The sequence below is a fragment of the Dendrobates tinctorius genome, unplaced genomic scaffold, assembly GCF_039654945.1.
Source record: "Dendrobates tinctorius isolate UK_male_01 unplaced genomic scaffold, ASM3965494v1 ptg000004l, whole genome shotgun sequence".
NCBI classification, from domain to species: Eukaryota; Metazoa; Chordata; class Amphibia; order Anura; family Dendrobatidae; genus Dendrobates; species Dendrobates tinctorius.
In genome coordinates this window covers 11,191,199-11,209,862 of record NW_027361672.1, presented here as the reverse complement: position 1 = coordinate 11,209,862, position 18,664 = coordinate 11,191,199, and the positions used below count along the sequence as shown (strand labels likewise).

Here is an 18,664-nt window from a genome sequence, read left to right as displayed (position 1 = left end):
CAACTCAATCACACTTGCGTAACAAATACCAGCAATATCGTCCTTCCCTTCGATAGGGATTCTCAAATTACAAGGCCCTCAGGGTCTTATTTCTACCTTATAAACTTATATGTTGTCTGCAGACTCTGATTTATCATCAGCAATGGAGGTGGAGTTCTCCAAGTTCCAGATATCCAAAGAGATTGGGAGGAGATCCTTAGACACCCCGGTTGGAGAACCCTCAGCCAATAAAATGACTCAAATGTATATAGTGCACCAGTCATATCTGACCCCAATCCACAGAATGTTTAAGAGGACATACAATGGATGCAGATTTTATACATATGGTGTGGGGATGCCCAACTAGTCTATCTTTTTGGAGCAAGGTGACCTTGTTGTTAGCCTCCCTCATAGGTACTCCTGTTCCTCTCACTCCATTGGTATGTCTGTTTGGTGTGCTGGAGGAAGAGAAATGGGGACACCACATCAGAATTTTCCTGTGGGAGAAACTTTTTAGCCAGGATAATATTGCCCTTATGCTGGATGGGTAATCAACATCCTTCTTAAAGCTTGGATTGAACTACTAAATTCAATTATACCTTATGAGTGGATACTGTACCAGAAAAGGTGTTGCTTGGGGAAGTTTAATAAAAAAAAACTTGAGATGTATTCCATACAGCCTATCTTACTATAACAACGTGTAGATAGTGGTCTGTTATTAGCATAATAGCTGTAGTGAAAAATATATTGACTTACACTTTATAGGTTTATAATGTCATCAGTGCTATGGAGGGCATTTTGGCAGCAAGGTAGGTGTAGTTTTGTATTATGTTAAATATGTTGGTTGTAATGTATCATTCTGGGTTATGCTTAGCCAAACAGTTGTATAGATGAATGAGTTTTTGTAACTACTCCTAGATTCATAGGCCTTGCAAGAGTGAAGACCTGTGAAATTGAGACCTGTACAAATAACTCAATGTTAACTTGTTGGTTTTCTCCCTTTACAGATATGATCATGCACACATTGCATTGGTTATTTACAAAATGTAAATCTGTTTGTTGTTTAATAAATTAATTTAAGAAATAGGGGGGAGAATAAAACCCCCTCTTCATCCACTGCTAAGGGACCCCATCTTATGTTATAAACCACATGCACTGATACATGCCAGTCAGTTATGTTTTTTGCAAAAATTATCCAGCAAAAAGTTATTCTAATTAGAAAGATGAATGGGTTTGTGTTTTTTTGCTGACAGCCATAAATCGAGCCATCCCATGAAGCTACAGTCTTTGCATTTTATTGAAAGACTTACATTCAAAGCAGTCTCTTGACTTAAATGCATAAGTTTATTAAAAAAAACAAAAAAAACAAAACACTAGTTTACAGCCACCTTTTATCAAGGCTAGTGGATTAAAAACTATTTACAGGTGAAATACATAGTATTTGCAGTTATGACAAGTGGCCCCTGGGAGGGCAACTATAAGGACACTTGTGTCTGTACTGGCAGTTACTTTGCATCAAGATAGACTTCCTTTTAACTCTTGAAATACTCCACAAGTTCCAGTAAACAGGCTGAATTTGTAGTGGCAGTTCCAGCCAGTTTACACCTTTTATAACCCAGTCCACTTATGCCGTTTTATTATTTATGGTTCATCATGTTCCATACTGGAAGATAAACTTGACTGTTGATCCTCCAAGTCTGCTGCATCTTCACATCTGGCTTCTTCCAAGTCTAAGTTTTTCAAATCTTCGAGACTCTGAGGTGCACTTCCAGTAAGCCTCTAAAAGAAACCTGAAGGTTATTGCAGAAAGCTAAAGGGAATAATACTACACAAAGATGCTAGTGCCAATGAGGCATATATAAATTAAGCATCAGAACTTTAAATCCAGTGTTGGACTCACCTCAACTAAATTTGCCATGTACTGCACATGTCCTGCTAGTTCCATGAGTTCATCGTTTTCCTGCTTCAGTCGTGCAATCTCCTCATCTTTCAGATCAATTTCTTTGTGCAGCTGTCAAACAGATGGCAAGATTAGCATTTGAGTGAAGACCTTTAACCTAAAGTCTAAGACAAGTTGCATAGTATGTTATGCAGCAGTGTGACATGTCACAACCCCTAGCTGAAGTAATCACAGAAGGAAAACAGATTGTTCACATGGGGACTACTGCTTTGGAGACTTGCATAGTCAGTGTAAAGTTATTTTATGTTCAAGTTTCAGCAAGTTGAGTAATAAAACAAACTTTGAAAAATTGTGAGACAAAGCATGGAGCTTCAGAAACCAGCCAATTTAGTTTTAAGCACCCCTATAATACATGTACCCAAGATGTGAATGCTGTAGTCATTTTACAAAAAGCATTAATAGTGTGGTTTCTGTAAGGTCAGAAATGCAACTCTAGAAAACATGTCTCCATTGGTGTGAGAAGTCTCCACTGAACCCTGTCCCATTTCTCACAGCTACACAGTTTTAGCAGTGGTTTGCAGCATGCCACTGTACTTTATACATGCATTTTTACAGCTTCAGAACAAATGTATGCAAATACCTCAAGACTAGAGAACTGCACCCAACAATGGGCAGCTGCTCTTGCAGGAGCAACTTCAAACAGCTAATTATGAGTGCAGCATTTCACCCCCAAATGATCAAATACTGAAAGCTTATCTTTGGGCCAACCTTCATTTTAAGGTTCCTAGATAACTTTTGAAGTTTGGTTACCTTTTCATTCTCCTGTAGTACTTCATAGAGTGCCTTTCTCCTTTCCTCTGCAAGCTCCTTCCAATACTGGTATGTGGGGTTTTCTATAGACAAGAGTTCAGGATTAAAAAAAACAAAAAAACAAAAAAAAAAAAAAAAAAACACACAACAAAAATGGGATGCCTGTAGATTAAGTACAGCAGGCAATGGGCATTTACCTTTCACCATAAGTTCATAAGCTTCATTTGAACAGTCTTTATTCTCCCTTTGCTCTGGGTCAATAGCAACTTCCACCTTTGCCTTCTTTGAAATGATCTGATCATTCCATATTTTCCTTTTTGTTGAGTTTTTGGTCTACAAAAAAGACAAGATGTTAAAATACAGCAAACTGTGTGAAGATTCACTGTGTGCACAGCAGATGCTATTGTGTACTATATTACTAACATAAAACAAGGCTTTGCAACCACGATCAAGATATTGCAGGGTTTGACACTGTACTCACTGCATCCAAAACACTGTTCTAATCATGCAGGTAAACTCACATTTGTTCATTAAACCTTGCAGATTTATTGCATCTAAGGAACGGCTATGGGTGAGACCAATGTCTCCACTGCAGCTAGACATCATAAAGGCATGCTGCGGGTGAGGTTATGCAGTGTCAAATAGAAACACAAAAGACATGGGATTGCTATAAATCCCATCCACCAAGCTTGCATCATAGAACAGTGATTTTGATGCAGCGCAGGTGAGCTGCGTCCAAAGTGCTGCTATTCTGTATTGTGAGCATGTACCTCTAGACATGGAGTAGATGTGAAGGGAACTACATACCTCAGTAATACGGCCAACAAGCTGACCAGTGGCAGACTGCTGAATCACCTTAAGAGTCCTCCTCTGTGCATTTCCATGTGCTTTGTCATTAAAATAGTCCTAAAAGAAAAATGTTTGTGTCATCAAATAGCTTTACACCTTACAGCACTGTCCCCCAATTCTTACATACAACAGAGGCCTATTCTTAGGCCTAGACAAGCCATTTGGATAAAAGATTTAATCAATATACTTAAAGTAGTGTAAACAAGGATTACATTGATAATGATTTATAATCTGTACCGCCACCACACTACAGCAAACAAGCAGCTAGATAACAGGTTAGAACTGTATCACTGCAATACCGTGAGAAAGTCACTGATTCACACTATACTCTGACATGAGCTCAGCTTTCCCACGGTCAGGTTCTACTGCTGATTATTATCTTACTGTCAATCAAAAGAACAAGTGTTGAAGACTGTGGGAACCTGCATTGTTAAATATTTCAACCATTATGTCAAGCCCTTTAAAGTTATGGATTATCACATTCTCACAACATTTGACACCAGTGACTGCTGTGACAGGTAACTGTACAGCACATGTTATCTCATGGGAAAATCTGATTTTAGCCTGCAGTAAACTGTCCATTCAAACTATACAGACCCATCAGTCAAACTAACATTGTAAATACTGAGTATATAAATATATAAAGTTGGGGTACAAGGCTATGTGCACATGTAGTTTTAGGTGCTGTGGATTTTTCCCCACACGATTTAGAAAAACCTGCAGGTAAATTCTCAGGTCAAAAGACCTGCGGTTTACCTTTGATTAGCCTGTGGTTTAGCCCTGTGGTTTCACACCTCTACAATGGAGGTGTGAAACCGCTGCAGATTCCGCACAAAGAATTGACATGCTGTGGATTTGAAGCCGCAGCATGTGCACAGCGTTTTTCAATTTACCATTGAAAACAATGGTATTGTACAACACAGCTATATCTGCTGCGGACCCGCAGAGCCTGAAATGCTGCGGGTCTGCAACGTGTGCACATGGCCTTACAATCACCCTTTTGACTAGACAAAGAACATCTCTGCAATGTTAATCCAGGTCAAAAATGGGAATAACCTGCTGTTAACAGCAGAAAGATCTATGCCAGGCATGGGTAAGTGCGCACTTACAGTAACGAGTCATGCAGCTCCATCCACTTCCACTAAACTCTGCCCAGTGTGCCATCAGCATCAAGTTACTGTATTTTCAGACTATAAGATGCACTCCCCCGCCAAAAAAAAAAAAAAAAAAAAAAAAAAAAGTTGGGGGGAAAACAGGTGTGTCTTCTAGTCGCAATATACTGTACTTACAATTAGTGAGGTGGCAGCAGGAGTCAGACGATTCTTCCTGTGGTCTGATGCCACAGGGTGATCATCTCACTCCCATCCCAGAGTGGCAGGTTCACAGGTGAAGGGGCTCTGGCGGCCACAGCATAAAGGCCAAGGAAGTGTGTGGGCTCCGGGCTTTCACAAAATGACGCTGGAGCCCCTGCACCAGCCTTGGAATGGGATTTCCTGGAGACCACAACACTGCAACAGTGGATGTGCAGGGACTCCAGACTGTCACATAATGTCAGCGAGCCCCCACTTAGCACTGCCGAACCTGCTGCACCAGTCTGGGTCATATCATCGCCAGACCATCAAACACCCCCTGTGACTGCTCCACCAGCACTGCTGATCCCACAGGGTAAGCTGAATTTAGGACTGTAAAGGTACTGTCACACTTAGCGATGTACCAGCGATCCCGACCAGCGATATGATGCTGTCAGGATCACTGGTACATCGCTAAGTGGTCGCTAGTGAGCTGCCACATAGGCAGATCTCACCAGCGACATCGCTGGGGACGGGGGTCGCTACTTACCTGTCACACGGCAATCCTGCGTCCTCTCGCCCGCCTCCACGCGTCACAGCAGGAAGCTGACGACGAGAAACAGTCCTGAACGTTCTCGCACGATCAGCGATAACCAGCGGGGGAGCCGGTCGTAGGTAAGTAACAGACACAGATATCGCTAGCGATATCGCTATAACGTCACTAGTTATAGCGATATCTTAGTGTGACTGGCCCTTTAGACAGGTCCCATTTGACACATTAATTCCCTCCACCCCCATTCTGAAAATTTGCAGTGCATCTTAGTCTAAAAAAAAATTAAATAAAATAAATGTGGCAAGTTGTAAGTTCCAGCAAGCACAATAGTTTGTGACTTTAACACCAGGGCTGTGGAGTCGGAGTTAGTTTTGGTTGGAGTTGGAAGAAATGTACTGACTCCGGCTTTAAAAAAAAAAAAAAAGAAAGAAAAAAAAAAAGTATTAATATTTCATAATTGAACTTTCATATGAATTTTATAAATGTTACTCAAATATATATGTTCTATCAAACTATGAACAGTGATAAACAGTTCTGCTGGAGATAGAGACATTTCTTACTTCTTGTGTGTCACTGTTCTCCACTGCCCTTATCTAATCTTATACTTGGTTAACCTCATGCTGCCCCAACCCCCCTACTTACAATGTATGAAACTGAAAGTGAAAATGTGTTGCAAATTCTTAGTAGTAAAGCTCCTCCTCTAGACTAGATCATACTAGGTGTGCGTCTTCCAAGCATCTCACAGCTGCCTGCTCCTCAGAAGAGGAAGACTGTAAGAAGTATTATCCTTTCAACAAATTTTGCATCAGTTAACTGAGCAGATGAGGAATAATAACAGTATTACTGACCACTATCAGTTGTACGACCTGGCAATAATTTTGTACAATTGTTTTTAGGAAAAACAATTGTCATTTGGATTGTGAATGCAGAATTAAAAACCTGAGAATGTCAAAGAAGCATCACATTAAATCAGCTGTATCTGAACATTTCACCATCACTCAAGATAGAAAACATTATGTCTGTCAGTGTATGACAAATGATCCAGACGAAAACAAATGCTGTGAAGCCAAGATGAGTGCATATTCAGGCAAAGATAAAAATGCTCCTACCAGAGCTTCTAATATAAAGAGACATTTACAGCGCTTTCATCCAGAAGTACTGAAAGCAGTGGATGAGAAAGACTGCATCCAAACCAATGAACCAGTGCCCAGCTCTTCCAGCCAAACAAAGGAGCAGAGAACTTTGCAGCCATCAGTTGCAGGATATTTTGTCAGTGACAAAGTTACTGTGACAATGACAGTAGATACATTTAAAAAACAGATCATAGAGCTTGTTATAAAGGATAGTGTGCCTATTTCATTATTTTCACGACCAGCTTTTGTGTGTATGAATGGGGAAATGGCCCGCAAGCTTGGTGTTTCTCTGGAGAGAGAGTATTAGAAAATTAGTAATCGAAGAAGCTTTTAAACAAAAGGAAGAACTTAAAAAAAAACTCTCAAGGGACGCTTTCTGTTTCTTAAAATGGATGCCTGCACACGTCACAGAGTGAACTATTTTGCTATCAATGTCCGATTTGTTTGTGACAAAAATGAAATAGTTACCAAGACATTGGCAGTAAAATACACCAAAGCTCATCACACCAGTGAGTTTCTCCAGGTCTTGGTGGAAAAGGTTCTGCAAGACTATGAACTTAAAAAAGCGCAAGTTCTTTCTGTCGTAACTGACAATGCTTCAAATATAAGTACTATTAAGCTAATGAATGAGAGTAATGATGGTGACCAGCAGCTAGAAGAACATTCTGGGTCCACAGACACAGAAATGTTTGAAATAGAGGAACACAGTATTGTAACTGAGGAGCAAACTGAAGTTGCTTCAGATGAACAGCAACATGATAGTTTAGATGATCTTGTTGAAACTGTGTCAATATGTTCTTTCATTCATCACATGCGCTGTGTTGTGCATACGCTACAGCTGGCTATAAGAGACAGTCTGCAAGAAGGACATGCTGCTGCACTGATTGGCAAGGTGAGAAAATTGGCTGTTGCCAGAACCCCTAAAGTTGACTCAATTTTGAAGAGATGTGCTGGAAAAGGGGCAATTATTGATCAAGCCACACGATGGGGCAGTACTTACTTAATGATTCAGCGCTTGGTTGAACTGAAAACCTCTCTTGTAGACATGGCTAACCCTCAACTGACGCTAAATGAAAGTCAGTGGAATCAGGTGACTGAGCTGGAAAAATTGCTAGAGCACCCATTTACAGTGACTAAAAAATTACAAGCAGAGGACTTAACTCCAGGTATTTTCTTAAAGGAGTGGAAGAACCTGATGTTTCGCCTGTCCCAAAGAGGAGGGTTAATTGCAAGTGGCATTGCTACATCAATGAAACAGAGAGAGGAGCTACTATTACAAAATAACATTCTTTTGGCAGCTGTTTATGTAGACCCAATGCATCGGATTCTTCTAGATGATCAACAGCTAAGGAAAAGAAGCTCTGTTTGAAATAGCAGTAAGGATGAGAGGGTTGCAGAACAGTCAGGAGGAACAAGAAGAATTTGGTCGTCCTGCCACATCTTCACCCTCATCATCAACTGATGAAGAATTTATTTTCAAAAAATATTTGGATCACAAGGACCGTGCAAAGCGTTCCCACATAGAAGAGTCATCCCCATCAAGGAACACAGCCAGTACATTTCAGCAGAATTTTTCATGTGCACTAAAAGAAAATGAGAAATTTGACCGATCAAAAATAACAGTGCAACAAGCGATTCCTCTGTATCCTGACATTGTCAGAGATGTTGCCCGAGTGGTTACTGCTTTGCCACCAACACAAGTTAGTGTAGAGAGGTTGTTCTCTGCTCTCAAAATAATTAGATCAGATTTGAGGGCATCCATGAAGGAGGATCTGACAGAGGCAATACTTTTTCTGAGGTCAAATTTATAGATTTCTTCTTATTAACTGCATAAAAGTGTTTATTGCATATTTACTTACAGTTTAGAAAAGTTTATAAAAGTTATTTGCTATATTCTAATTGTATTATAAATGTAGTTTTTGCTCCAAGTGGTCTGATTACTTATATGATGGAGAGAAACTGAATAAGCACGATGTTTAATATTTTACAACAGTAAATTTGTTGTTATGAATTGGCCATTTATGAAGGAGTCAGAGCCGGAGCCTGATAAAATCCAGGAGTCGGAGTCGCAACTGTGGCTTACCGACTCCACAACCCTGTTTAACACCAGAAAACTGCTATAGCCACATTGAATAAGTGGAGGCGTATCAAATCCAGTTGAACACTTTGCAAAACTTAGATCACGTCATAGATGTGTCCATTAGAACACAGCCCCAATGTATACAGCCACCAGGGGAGTGGAGGTTGGAATACCCAGTAACCACCTCTACAATCAGCATTGACAGGGTTTGTGCAAGATAGAACACAAGTCCCATTGGTGGAAAACTACTAAAACATTTATGGTATATCCTAAAGTTATGCCACGGTTGCACAGAACAGGGACTCTTAAGGAAACAACTGGAAGTCTGAGGATTCCCTAGCAAAATAAGTATTACATGCAGATATGCTATGCAGTGTAGAGGGTTAATGCTGCAGCAACAGATCTAACATGGTCAGAAGCCAACATTTGATAAATTCTGCCTGTGGCTTGAGCAGCATGCATCACTGCCTACATGACTTGTATGGCACGTTTGAATCAATGAGGAATTTCAGAAAGTCACTTTAGGGCTGTGTGGGGTTGAAATGGTCAGCAGCTGCTTTTAGAGTGAAAAGTCTTGCTACATACACATGCACTGATCTTTCTGTGACCTGTCTCCTATTTAAATACTGCACTTGTGCAGTTCATAGTGTGGTCTTCAAAAAATAAAAGTTTGGTTACAACAAAACTTGGCACGAGCAGCAGCACATGTGCAGTAGCATCACTTGCCAATATAAGCTACTGTGCATGCACTGGCATTGTACTGTAAAAAAATTACATTTTAACTAAAGACCACAATATCAACTACTCAAGTGCAGTAATAGGAGGTCACTGAAGGTTTGGTGACATGTCATTTAAGCCCGTAAGGATGAATATGAGAACAGGGCAACAAGATAACTGCCCTGAAGCACAAAAAGGTAATCTGTAAGGACGGTTTCACATTTGCGCTTCAGGACGCAGCGACGGAGTGAGCACGGCTGCTGCTAAGCCCCACCCCTATCTTTATCACTGAGGACGCAGGCCATGCGCAGTATGCGTTTTTGCGGCGCCTGCGTCCTTTTGACAGTGCGCCGTCCAGCGCCAAACGCAACCTGTTGCAATTTGGCTGCGCTCTGTGCACTGTCAACAGGACGCAGGCGCCGCCAAACGCATACTGCGCACGGCCTGTGTCCTCAGTGATAAAGATAGGGGACGCATGCAGCGTCATGCGCCTGGAGGCGGAGCTGCCAGCGGAGGCACGGCGGCCGTGCGCAGGCCATCGCTGCGCCCTGAAGCGCAAATGTGAAACCGGCCTAATTGCAGTTTTCAGTTAAACAATCACAAGATGGGTGTCAAAGCCATCATTTTAATCAGTATAAGGCTAGTTTCACATTTGCGTGTCGGGGCGCAGCGACGGCCTGCGCATGGCTGCCGCGCCTCCTCCGGTAGCTCCGCCTACCGGCGCATGACTCTGCATGCGTCCCCTATCTTTATCACTGGGGACGCAGGCCATGCGCAGTATGCGTTTGGCGGCACATGCGTCCTTTTCACGGTACGCCGAGCGCAACCAAATTGCAACAGGTTGTGTTTGGCGCTGGTCGGCGCACTGTCAAAAGGACGCATGCGCCGCCAAACGCATACTGCACACGGCCTGCGTCCCCAGTGATAGAGCTAGGGAACGCAGGACGCATGCAGCGTCATACGCCGGTAGGGCTTAGCGGCGGCCGTGCGCAGGCCGTAGCTGCACACTGACACGCAAATGTGAAACTAGCTTAACAGTGCCATCCTGACACTGTCTGTAGTTTACTAAGCAAAGTTCTGATGACAGGTTCTCTTTAAAACTGATTAGCAAGGTATAATTTTAACTGCTGGATTTAATCTGCCTGCAACACTGGCAGATTACGTGCCTGGAACAATCCATTACAGATCGCATCAAATACTTTAATAGCCTGCTTACACAGGCCAACCAAATGAATGATAGCAACATTTTACTGATTTAGTTCCACCAGTTAGTCCATAAAAACAGACCTTTATCATCAGCAGTGCAAGTTAATTTCTATGCAAAGATGCTCAGAGTTGGAGGTTTTACTTTTCCAAATGACTGTCAGCGTGAAGAAATTCTGATCTGCCTACATAGCATGAATGATAACTCCATTGCTGTGTTTCAAGTGGAGCTTTCAGATCACTGCAGGATAGAAGACTGACTTTCTTGGGCTCACTGAAGTTTATTTGCATATTTACTGTGAACGATCAGTTTTCTTCACCTCAATACAGAGTTTAGCATTCATCTTTAACACCAAAAAGGTGTACAGATTGTTAAATGAAGAAAGCACTGGCAAGATAAGGGTGTAAATAGTTACCTTGATAGAAGTAGCAGGTCTGTCCACATCAGTTCTGGTTTTCTTGTTGGAATGCATGATAATCTGTAGAGCATACAGAGAAACACATTTTTTACTATAGGCAAGTTATGTTGTGTACATAATACACTCCAACACAGACCCTAATTACATGCACAGACAGTGAAAAATGCTGGGGGAAATGATCAGACATGAACTTTTGCTCTTAAAGGAAATAAGCCACTCCAAATGACAGCAGGTTTGGCCTTTCCCCATTGAAAGCAAATTTAACATGCAGTGGGAGGTGGTGAAAGCCACCTGCTATTAAGTGCATCACCAGCCTTGCTCGACATGTACACAAGTAGAGCATATATATATTAGTAAAGTTACTCAGATGGGAGCTTGGAAAAGCTTAGCAAATAGGAAGTCAATGACCTTAGGTCACATCATGTTAACACAACCAAGTGACCCCTCTGATTTGGGCGATGTCCACATCTGCACAAGAGACCATCACAAGTTAAAGGGGGTTGTCTACTACTAGGACAACCCATTGAGCCAAATGTTTAGCCCCATAAAGCTTATGCTTAACTCCCATGCCAGCACCGTTCACACGATGTCCACACTCAGTCTCCCAGGGCTACTGTGCACTTGTAGCGCCCAATCAGCACTGGTATCACTGTCTCTGCCTCCAAGTTGAACATGAAGAGGAAGTCCAGGCTGCAGCTGAGCTCAGACTTCCTCTTCATGCTCAATTTGACAGGAGACAGACACCAGCATCACATCAACCACACAGGAGACAGTGTGCCAAAACCATGGAACAGTGCCAGCACATCAGGCAGGTATAGTTGTGTGGGCATGACAAGTTGCTAACTGCTGAAACTCTCCTTACAAGTAGGCAGTCCCTGGGGCTCTCAAGCCCATGTAGTGGTTACTATAGATCTGCAGTAAGCATCATTAATGGTACAGATGCCAGGGCCCTTACATGGAACCTGTTATCACAATTTAGTATGTTAAAACAAAAGGCAAGACCATAATGGGGCTTTTATACTGATATACTAGCTACCAAGAAACCCAGATCCTGGTTCTTGTTTAATTCACATTAGAAGTTTGGGTGCAATATCCTCTTGCATTAGGGTGGGACTGTTTAAGCTCTGCTGCAGCCCCATCTGCATTTGTAAGAGCCCTTAAAGTCTGCACTAGCGCCATCCTAGCCGCTGGCAGCACTTCCACACATTCGTCTCCCAGTGGTCTCCAGCAAAATGGTGCCGGTGCATGATTGAGATCTCAGTACATCATTGAGCCCAGAATGTGCTTAAAGGGAACCTGTCACCTTTTTGGCCACTATAAGTCCTGAAAGGCAGTGGCCCCATCTACAGCATTCTATGGGTGTCGCAGGTCTGGCACCTCCAGTGTCATGATTGACACCCTCCTGCTTGCTTCATGGCTCCCCGGCATCGCACTTCTGCGCAGGCGTACTGATCTGCCCTGTTGAGGGCAGAGCAAAGTTGGCAGGAAAGGTCAGCGAGGCCCAGGGTCTGGGCACTGCTGTACTTTACTCAGCCCTCAACAGGGCAGATCAGTACACCTGCGCAGAAGTGCGATGCCGGGGAGCCATGAAGCAAGCAGGAGGGCACCAGTGATAAGATGGGGGGTGCTGACCCAGACCACCCTGGTGAGTACAATAAAACTTATTTTTATCATGCAGGTCAGACCAGGTGGTGGGCAGGGGCACACCATATATACAGCACTATAGAATACTGTAGACAAGCCCTGAAAGGCAGTGGCCTCATCTTATATCAGACAAACCTGGGGACAGGTTCCCTTTAAGCATCAAAGGCAGAGCAAAGTTCCCAAAAAGGGAGGCTCATACAAACAGAAGGTCCACGGCAGAGCCAAAAACCTACCCACAGTCCCACCACTGAGCGGCCAGGTATATTAGGGGGGGGGGGGGAGAATTAGCGTTTCAGGGACCTGAAAGTTGAATTCTGCAGCAAGGAGGATAGGAGCAGCCACATCATGGAGATCTGTACAGGACACTGCGACACCGGCAGTGGGAAGAGTCACTCCAAGCATCAGGAAAATCAGCGCGAACTGGTCCTGCCCAACAGGGGCCCGGCAGCCCACGGCGCACTGCTCGGCCTCCGGGAGGTAAGAGCCGCCGCACACCACCGGACAGGGGGCCCGGACACAGCCGGGATCAGAGGTTAGCACGGACCACCGCACTGCTCGGCCTCCGGGAGGTAAGAGCCGCCGCACACCACCGGACAGGGGGCCCGGACACAGCCGGGATCAGAGGTTAGCACGGACCACCGCACTGCTCGGCCTCCGGGAGGTAAGAGCCGCCGCACACCACCGGGATCAGAGGTTAGCACGGACCACCGCACTGCGAGGGCTCCGTCATGAACACGAGCACACAGCACCTCTGTGAGGCCGTACCCAAACCCAGGGTCTACACTCCACAACCCGTGGGAAACAGCTGAGCATGAAAAATGGCGGGACAGCGGATAACCGTGCAGGGACTGTTGTCAGAGACACTCTGCATGCCCCAGCAGCCGGTAGGACGTCACACCACTTACAAGGCGCGCCAATATTCCTGGGACTTACCGCTCCAGCAGAGGCCACCGACCACTTCCAGCGCCTGCAATAAATGTGATTGTGTGCGACTCCCGCGCTCCGCCTCCTTTATACTTAGCGCCCAGATGTCACGTGATTTCCCCGCCCTTTCCGTGCTGAGCGCCCAGGTGTCACGTGTGAGCTCCCGCTCGTGGAGATTGGAGAAGCTGCGGGTTGTGGAGCGTGTGGTAAGAACGAGAATCACAGTGAGTGGGGCGCGAGCAGCAGCACGCCATGCTGGAGGGTCGGTCCGCGAGGAATCGGTGGGAAACGTCCGGTAGTAACATAAAATCTGACGGCATCTGAAGAGATGAGCGGAGCCGTCTGATGTCATCACAGAGATGAGCGGAGCCGTCTGACGTCATCACACTTAGAGATGAGCGGAGCAGTCTGACGTCATCACACTTAGAGATGAGCAGAGCCGTCTGACGTGATCACACTTAGAGATGAGCGGAGCCGTCTGACGTGATCACACTTAGAGATGAGCGGAGCCGTCTGACGTCATCACACTTAGAGATGAGCGGAGCCGTCTGACGTCATCACACTTAGAGATGAGCGGAGCAGTCTGACGTCATCACACTTAGAGATGAGCGGAGCAGTCTGACGTCATCACACTCAGAGATGAGCGGAGCAGTCTGACGTCATCACACTTAGAGATGAGCGGAGCCGTCTGACGTCATCACACTTAGAGATGAGCGGAGCAGTCTGACGTCATCACACTTAGAGATGAGCGGAGCCGTCTGACGTCATCACACTTAGAGATGAGCGGAGCCGTCTGACGTCATCACACTTAGAGATGAGCGGAGCCGTCTGACGTCATCACACTTAGAGATGAGCGGAGCCGTCTGACGTCATCACACTTAGAGATGAGCGGAGCCGTCTGACGTCATCACACTTAGAGATGAGCGGAGCCGTCTGACGTCATCACGCTTAGAGATGAGCGGAGCAGTCTGACGTCATCACGCTTAGGCTGGTTTCACATTAGCGCTTTTTCAGCGCGCGCACGGCCGGGGGTAGCTCCGCCCCCGAGCCGGCTCTGCCCGGCGTGCCCGCCCCTTCCTTGTAGCGCCGCCTCCTAGCGGACAGCGGCGCCTGCGATCGGCGCACCCTATCTTTAGCATAGGGTGCGCCGATCGTGCGCAGGCCGTGCGCTAGTTGCGCTTTGACCTGCGCTGCGCACTTTTGACGGTGCGCTGTGCGCGCCAAAATCCGAAAAGTTTGATTTTGGCGCGCACGGCGCACCGTCAAAAGTGCGCAGCGCAGGTCAAAGCGCAACTAGCGCACGGCCTGCGCACGATCGGCGCACCCTATGCTAAAGATAGGGTGCGCCGATCGCAGGCGCCGCTGTCCGCTAGGAGGCGGCGCTACAAGGAAGGGGCGGGCACGCCGGGCAGAGAGCCGGCTCGGGGGCGGAGCTACCCCCGGCCGTGCGCGCGCTGAAAATGCGCTAATGTGAAACCAGCCTTAGAGATGAGCGGAGCCGTCTGACGTCATCACGCTTAGAGATGAGCGGAGCCGTCTGACGTCATCACACTTAGAGATGAGCGGAGCCGTCTGACGTCATCACACTTAGGCCTATTTCACACTTCCGTTTGTGTCCATCAGTCAAAATCCGCCAGTTTTTGACAAAAAACGGATCCGCCTTTTTTTGGCGGATCCGTTTTTTTTTTCCCCATTGAGTTGCATTACCGGCGGATCTTGAAGGATGGCCATCCGTTGGATCCGTTTTTTTGCGGATCCGCCAAAATGTTAGCATCCGCCGGCATGCCTGGATGGACCCTGCAACGTTTTTTTTGCTGTAGGATCCTCATTTTACAGTGCGCATGCCCGGAGAAAAGGAAGTGAGCTGGAAATTTAACCCTGAAATCCTTTCTGGCGGTGGATAAAAAAATTCCTCTCCCCCTCTCTCTCCTTCCCGGCCAGCGGTTCCTTTAAAATTCTTCATTCGGTGGATCCGTCAAAAAACGGATCCGGTGGCATCCGTTCACATCAGTTAGCAACGGATCCGCTTTCCGCCTTTTTAACTGACACAAAAAGCTGAAGTGTGAAACAGGCCTTAGAGATGAGCGGAGCCGTCTGACGTCATAACACTTAGAGATGAGCAGAGCAGTCTGACATCATCACACTTAGAGATGAGCGGAGCCGTCTGACGTCATCACACTTAGAGATGAGCCGACCTGTCTGACATCATCACACTTGGGGATGAGCGGAGCAGTCTGACGACATCACACTAAGGGATGAGCTGACCTGTCTGACATCATCACACTTAGAGATGAGCGGAGCAGTCTGACATCATCACACTTAGAGATGAGCGGAGCCGTCTGACGTCATCACGCTAAGAGATGAGCGAAGCCGTCTGACGTGATCACACTTAGAGATGAGCGGAGCCGTCTGACGTCATCACACTTAGAGATGAGCCGACCTGTCTGACGTCATCACACTTAGGGATGAGCGGAGCAGTCTGACGACATCACACTGAGGTATGAGCTGACCTGTCTGACATCATCACACTTAGAGATGAGCGGAGCAGTCTGCATCATCACACTTAGAGATGAGCGGAGCCGTCTGACGTCATCACGCTAAGAGATGAGCGGAGCCGTCTGACGTCATCACACTTAGAGATGAGCGGAGCAGTCTGACATCATCACACTTAGGGATGAGCCGACCTGTCTGACATCATCACACTTAGAGATGAGCGGAGCCGTCTGACATCATCACACTTAGAGATGAGCGGAGCAGTCTGACATCATCACACTTAGGGATGAGTGGAGCCGTCTGACGTCATCACACTTAGGCTAGTTTCACACTAGCGTTTTGGAGCGCAGCGACGGCCTGCGCACGGCCGCCGCTAAGCCCCGCCCCCTGCCGCGCCCCACCGGTAGCTCCGCCCACCGGCGCATGACGCTGCATGCGCCCTGCGTCCCCTATCTTTATCACAGGGGGCGCAGGCCGTGCGCAGTATGCGTTTGGCGGCGCATGCGCCTTTTTGACGGTGCGCCGACGCAACCAAAATGCAGCAGGTTGCGTTTGGCGCAGGTCGGCGCACCGTCAAAAGGACACATGCGCCGCCAAACGCATACTGCGCACGGCCTGCGCCCCCTGTGATAAAGATTGGAGATGCAGGGCGCATGCAGCATCATGCGCCGGTGGCCGGAGCGACCGGCGGGGCGCGGCAGGGGGCGGGGCTTAGCGGCGGCCATGCGCAGGCCGTCGCTGCGCTCCAAAACGCTAGTGTGAAACTAGCCTTAGGGATGAGCCGACCTGTATGACATCATCACACTTAGAGATGAGCGGAGCCGGGGGCGGGGCCTAGCTCTTCATGTGAGAAGTCGGGTGGCTGTGCTTCTCTGCCACCATTAGCCTCAATTATCCTGCACAGAGCCCGAACCAGCTAATTCCTTTACCAGAATCAGATGTCTGAAGGTCCCAGGAGTCAGGGGTAAGCTTCTGCCAGACTCAGAGAGACACACATGGGCCGCAAAAGGCAGAAAGATGTCGGAGCCTGCAGCAGTGCCTCAGTCCAAGATGGTGCTGAGAGAGAGGAGGAGGCGGGAAGAAGAAACACAGCCTTTGCACAGAGGCTGGAAGTCTCAGCCCGGCTGAACAGGTATGTGAAGGGCATAGAGACAGATGAAGAAGGAAATGGAGGGAGTGAGAAGCACAGAGATGAGGAGGAAGACGATGAGGAGATGCCTGTGCTGAATGCAGAGCTGGAGCAGGAGGAAGAGGGGGATGGTGACACTGTGCAGTTAGCTAAAAGTGCAGATGTAGCAGAGCCCACCCTGTGGGATGTATTCCAAGCTGTCTTATACTGCAAGACTGCCTTAACTGCTCTAACAAAGCAAGTGAATTGCTTGAAAGAAGAAATGGGAGGCATAAAAACATCTATGCAGAAAGTTACAGCCAGATTAACTGAGGTGGAGGACAGAGTTGGTGTAACAGAAGATCACTTAACCTCAGTGCAAAAGACACAACAACAGCACACTCAGAGGATCACGGTAGTAGCCAATAAAAATGATGACCTGGAAAACCGGTCACGTAGGAACAATTTGTGCATTGTGGGCATCCCTGAGGGTGCTGACCCCACAGCCTTTATTGAAACCTGGCTGCTGGACAAGTTTGGTGCTGATAACTTGTCGAGAGTGTTTGCGGTGGAGCGTGCCCATCGCATACCCATGAGACCCCCAGTGCCGGGCGATGGACCTCGCACAATGCTAGCCAGAATCCTGAATTGCAGAGACAGGGACACTATCTTACGAAAGGCTGCAAAGTTGACAGATCTTAACCTGGAGGGCAAACGAATCGAAATATACCCGGATTGTTCAGCCGAGGTGCAAAAGTTGCGACTGCGGTATGGCGAAGTGAAGAAACAGCTCCGCTCTTTGCATTTGAAATACTCTACAATTTATCCTGCTAAATTAAGAGTGGAAGCTTTTGGAAAGGTCATTTTTTTCCCATCACCGGTTGAGGCTGCTTCGTGGTTGGAGCGCAACCGGAGCAAATTGAGAGAAGATAATGGCAATATGACCACATGACCCTGCTAGACTGATCACTGGACAGGGTTGTGGCGCTGCTTTACTCTGCGAAATAGGAGCGCAGAGGAGGGTGAGAACTCCCCACTGGTATCTACGTATTATGGTTAATTGTTTGACTAATGGTTCGGGACTATGCATACTGTTGACAATATGGCGGAGAGGCTGCCAATGATGGAGGAGGACACGATGCATGTTGAAGTGCGGAATACTGAGAAGTTGCTCAGGTTCTTTGAGCTCCCACTCTCACGTTGGGGAGAGAGTGACAACTGCAAAAGGGGAAGGGTGGGGGGAGGGGAAGCGGAGAGGGATGGGGGGAGGTGGGTGGGGCGGATTTGTAGGGAGATGGGGGTTTTCATGCTGTTTGACTGGGTATGATTGGGACCACAATGTATTGATGTTACTTGATGATGATGATGGATTGTTCTTTCTAATGCACAATGAGTAAACCGTACTGTTCGGATGTTAAGTTGGAATGTACGTGGTATATCTGATAAGGTTAAGAGGGCGGCTGTTCTGAATCATATCAAGTCCTGTGAACCTATGATCGCGTGCTTGCAGGAGACACATCTCACTAGAGACACTATGCACTGGTTGTCAAGAGCCTGGATGCT

The 18,664-nt window shown here is 46.5% G+C and overlaps 1 protein-coding gene across 2 annotated transcripts; it reads right to left on the bottom strand.

Moving 5' to 3' along the window:
* Window positions 1-1,304: 1,304 nt before the first annotated feature.
* Window positions 1,305-13,601, bottom strand: GMNN (geminin DNA replication inhibitor). Of its 2 annotated transcripts, none has more exons than XM_073566139.1 (7): window positions 13,510-13,601; window positions 10,930-10,992; window positions 3,497-3,595; window positions 2,887-3,022; window positions 2,690-2,772; window positions 1,880-1,990; window positions 1,305-1,769 (listed from the first exon to the last, which is right to left on the bottom strand). In XM_073566139.1, exons 2-7 carry the CDS (start codon window positions 10,984-10,986, stop codon window positions 1,719-1,721), a joined length of 537 nt encoding a protein of 178 aa, XP_073422240.1. In that variant the 5' UTR covers window positions 10,987-10,992; window positions 13,510-13,601; the 3' UTR covers window positions 1,305-1,718. The 2 variants fall into 2 exon arrangements, with proteins under 2 accessions (XP_073422240.1, XP_073422239.1); XM_073566138.1 differs by having other exon boundaries at window positions 1,305-1,758; window positions 13,510-13,600.
* Window positions 13,602-18,664: the final 5,063 nt, after the last annotated feature.

Excerpts from the sequence above, each read along its gene's own strand:
- GMNN (XM_073566138.1), bottom strand. The coding sequence starts at position 10,986 with ATGCATTCCAACAAGAAAACCAGAACTGATGTGGACAGACCTGCTACT. Across the intron at positions 3,596-10,929 it reads GACCTGCTACTTCTATCAAG|GACTATTTTAATGACAAAGC; the intron begins GTAACTATTTAC and ends TTTTTCTTTTAG. Across the intron at positions 1,991-2,689 it reads TACTACAGGAGAATGAAAAG|CTGCACAAAGAAATTGATCT; the intron begins GTAACCAAACTT and ends TCTGTTTGACAG.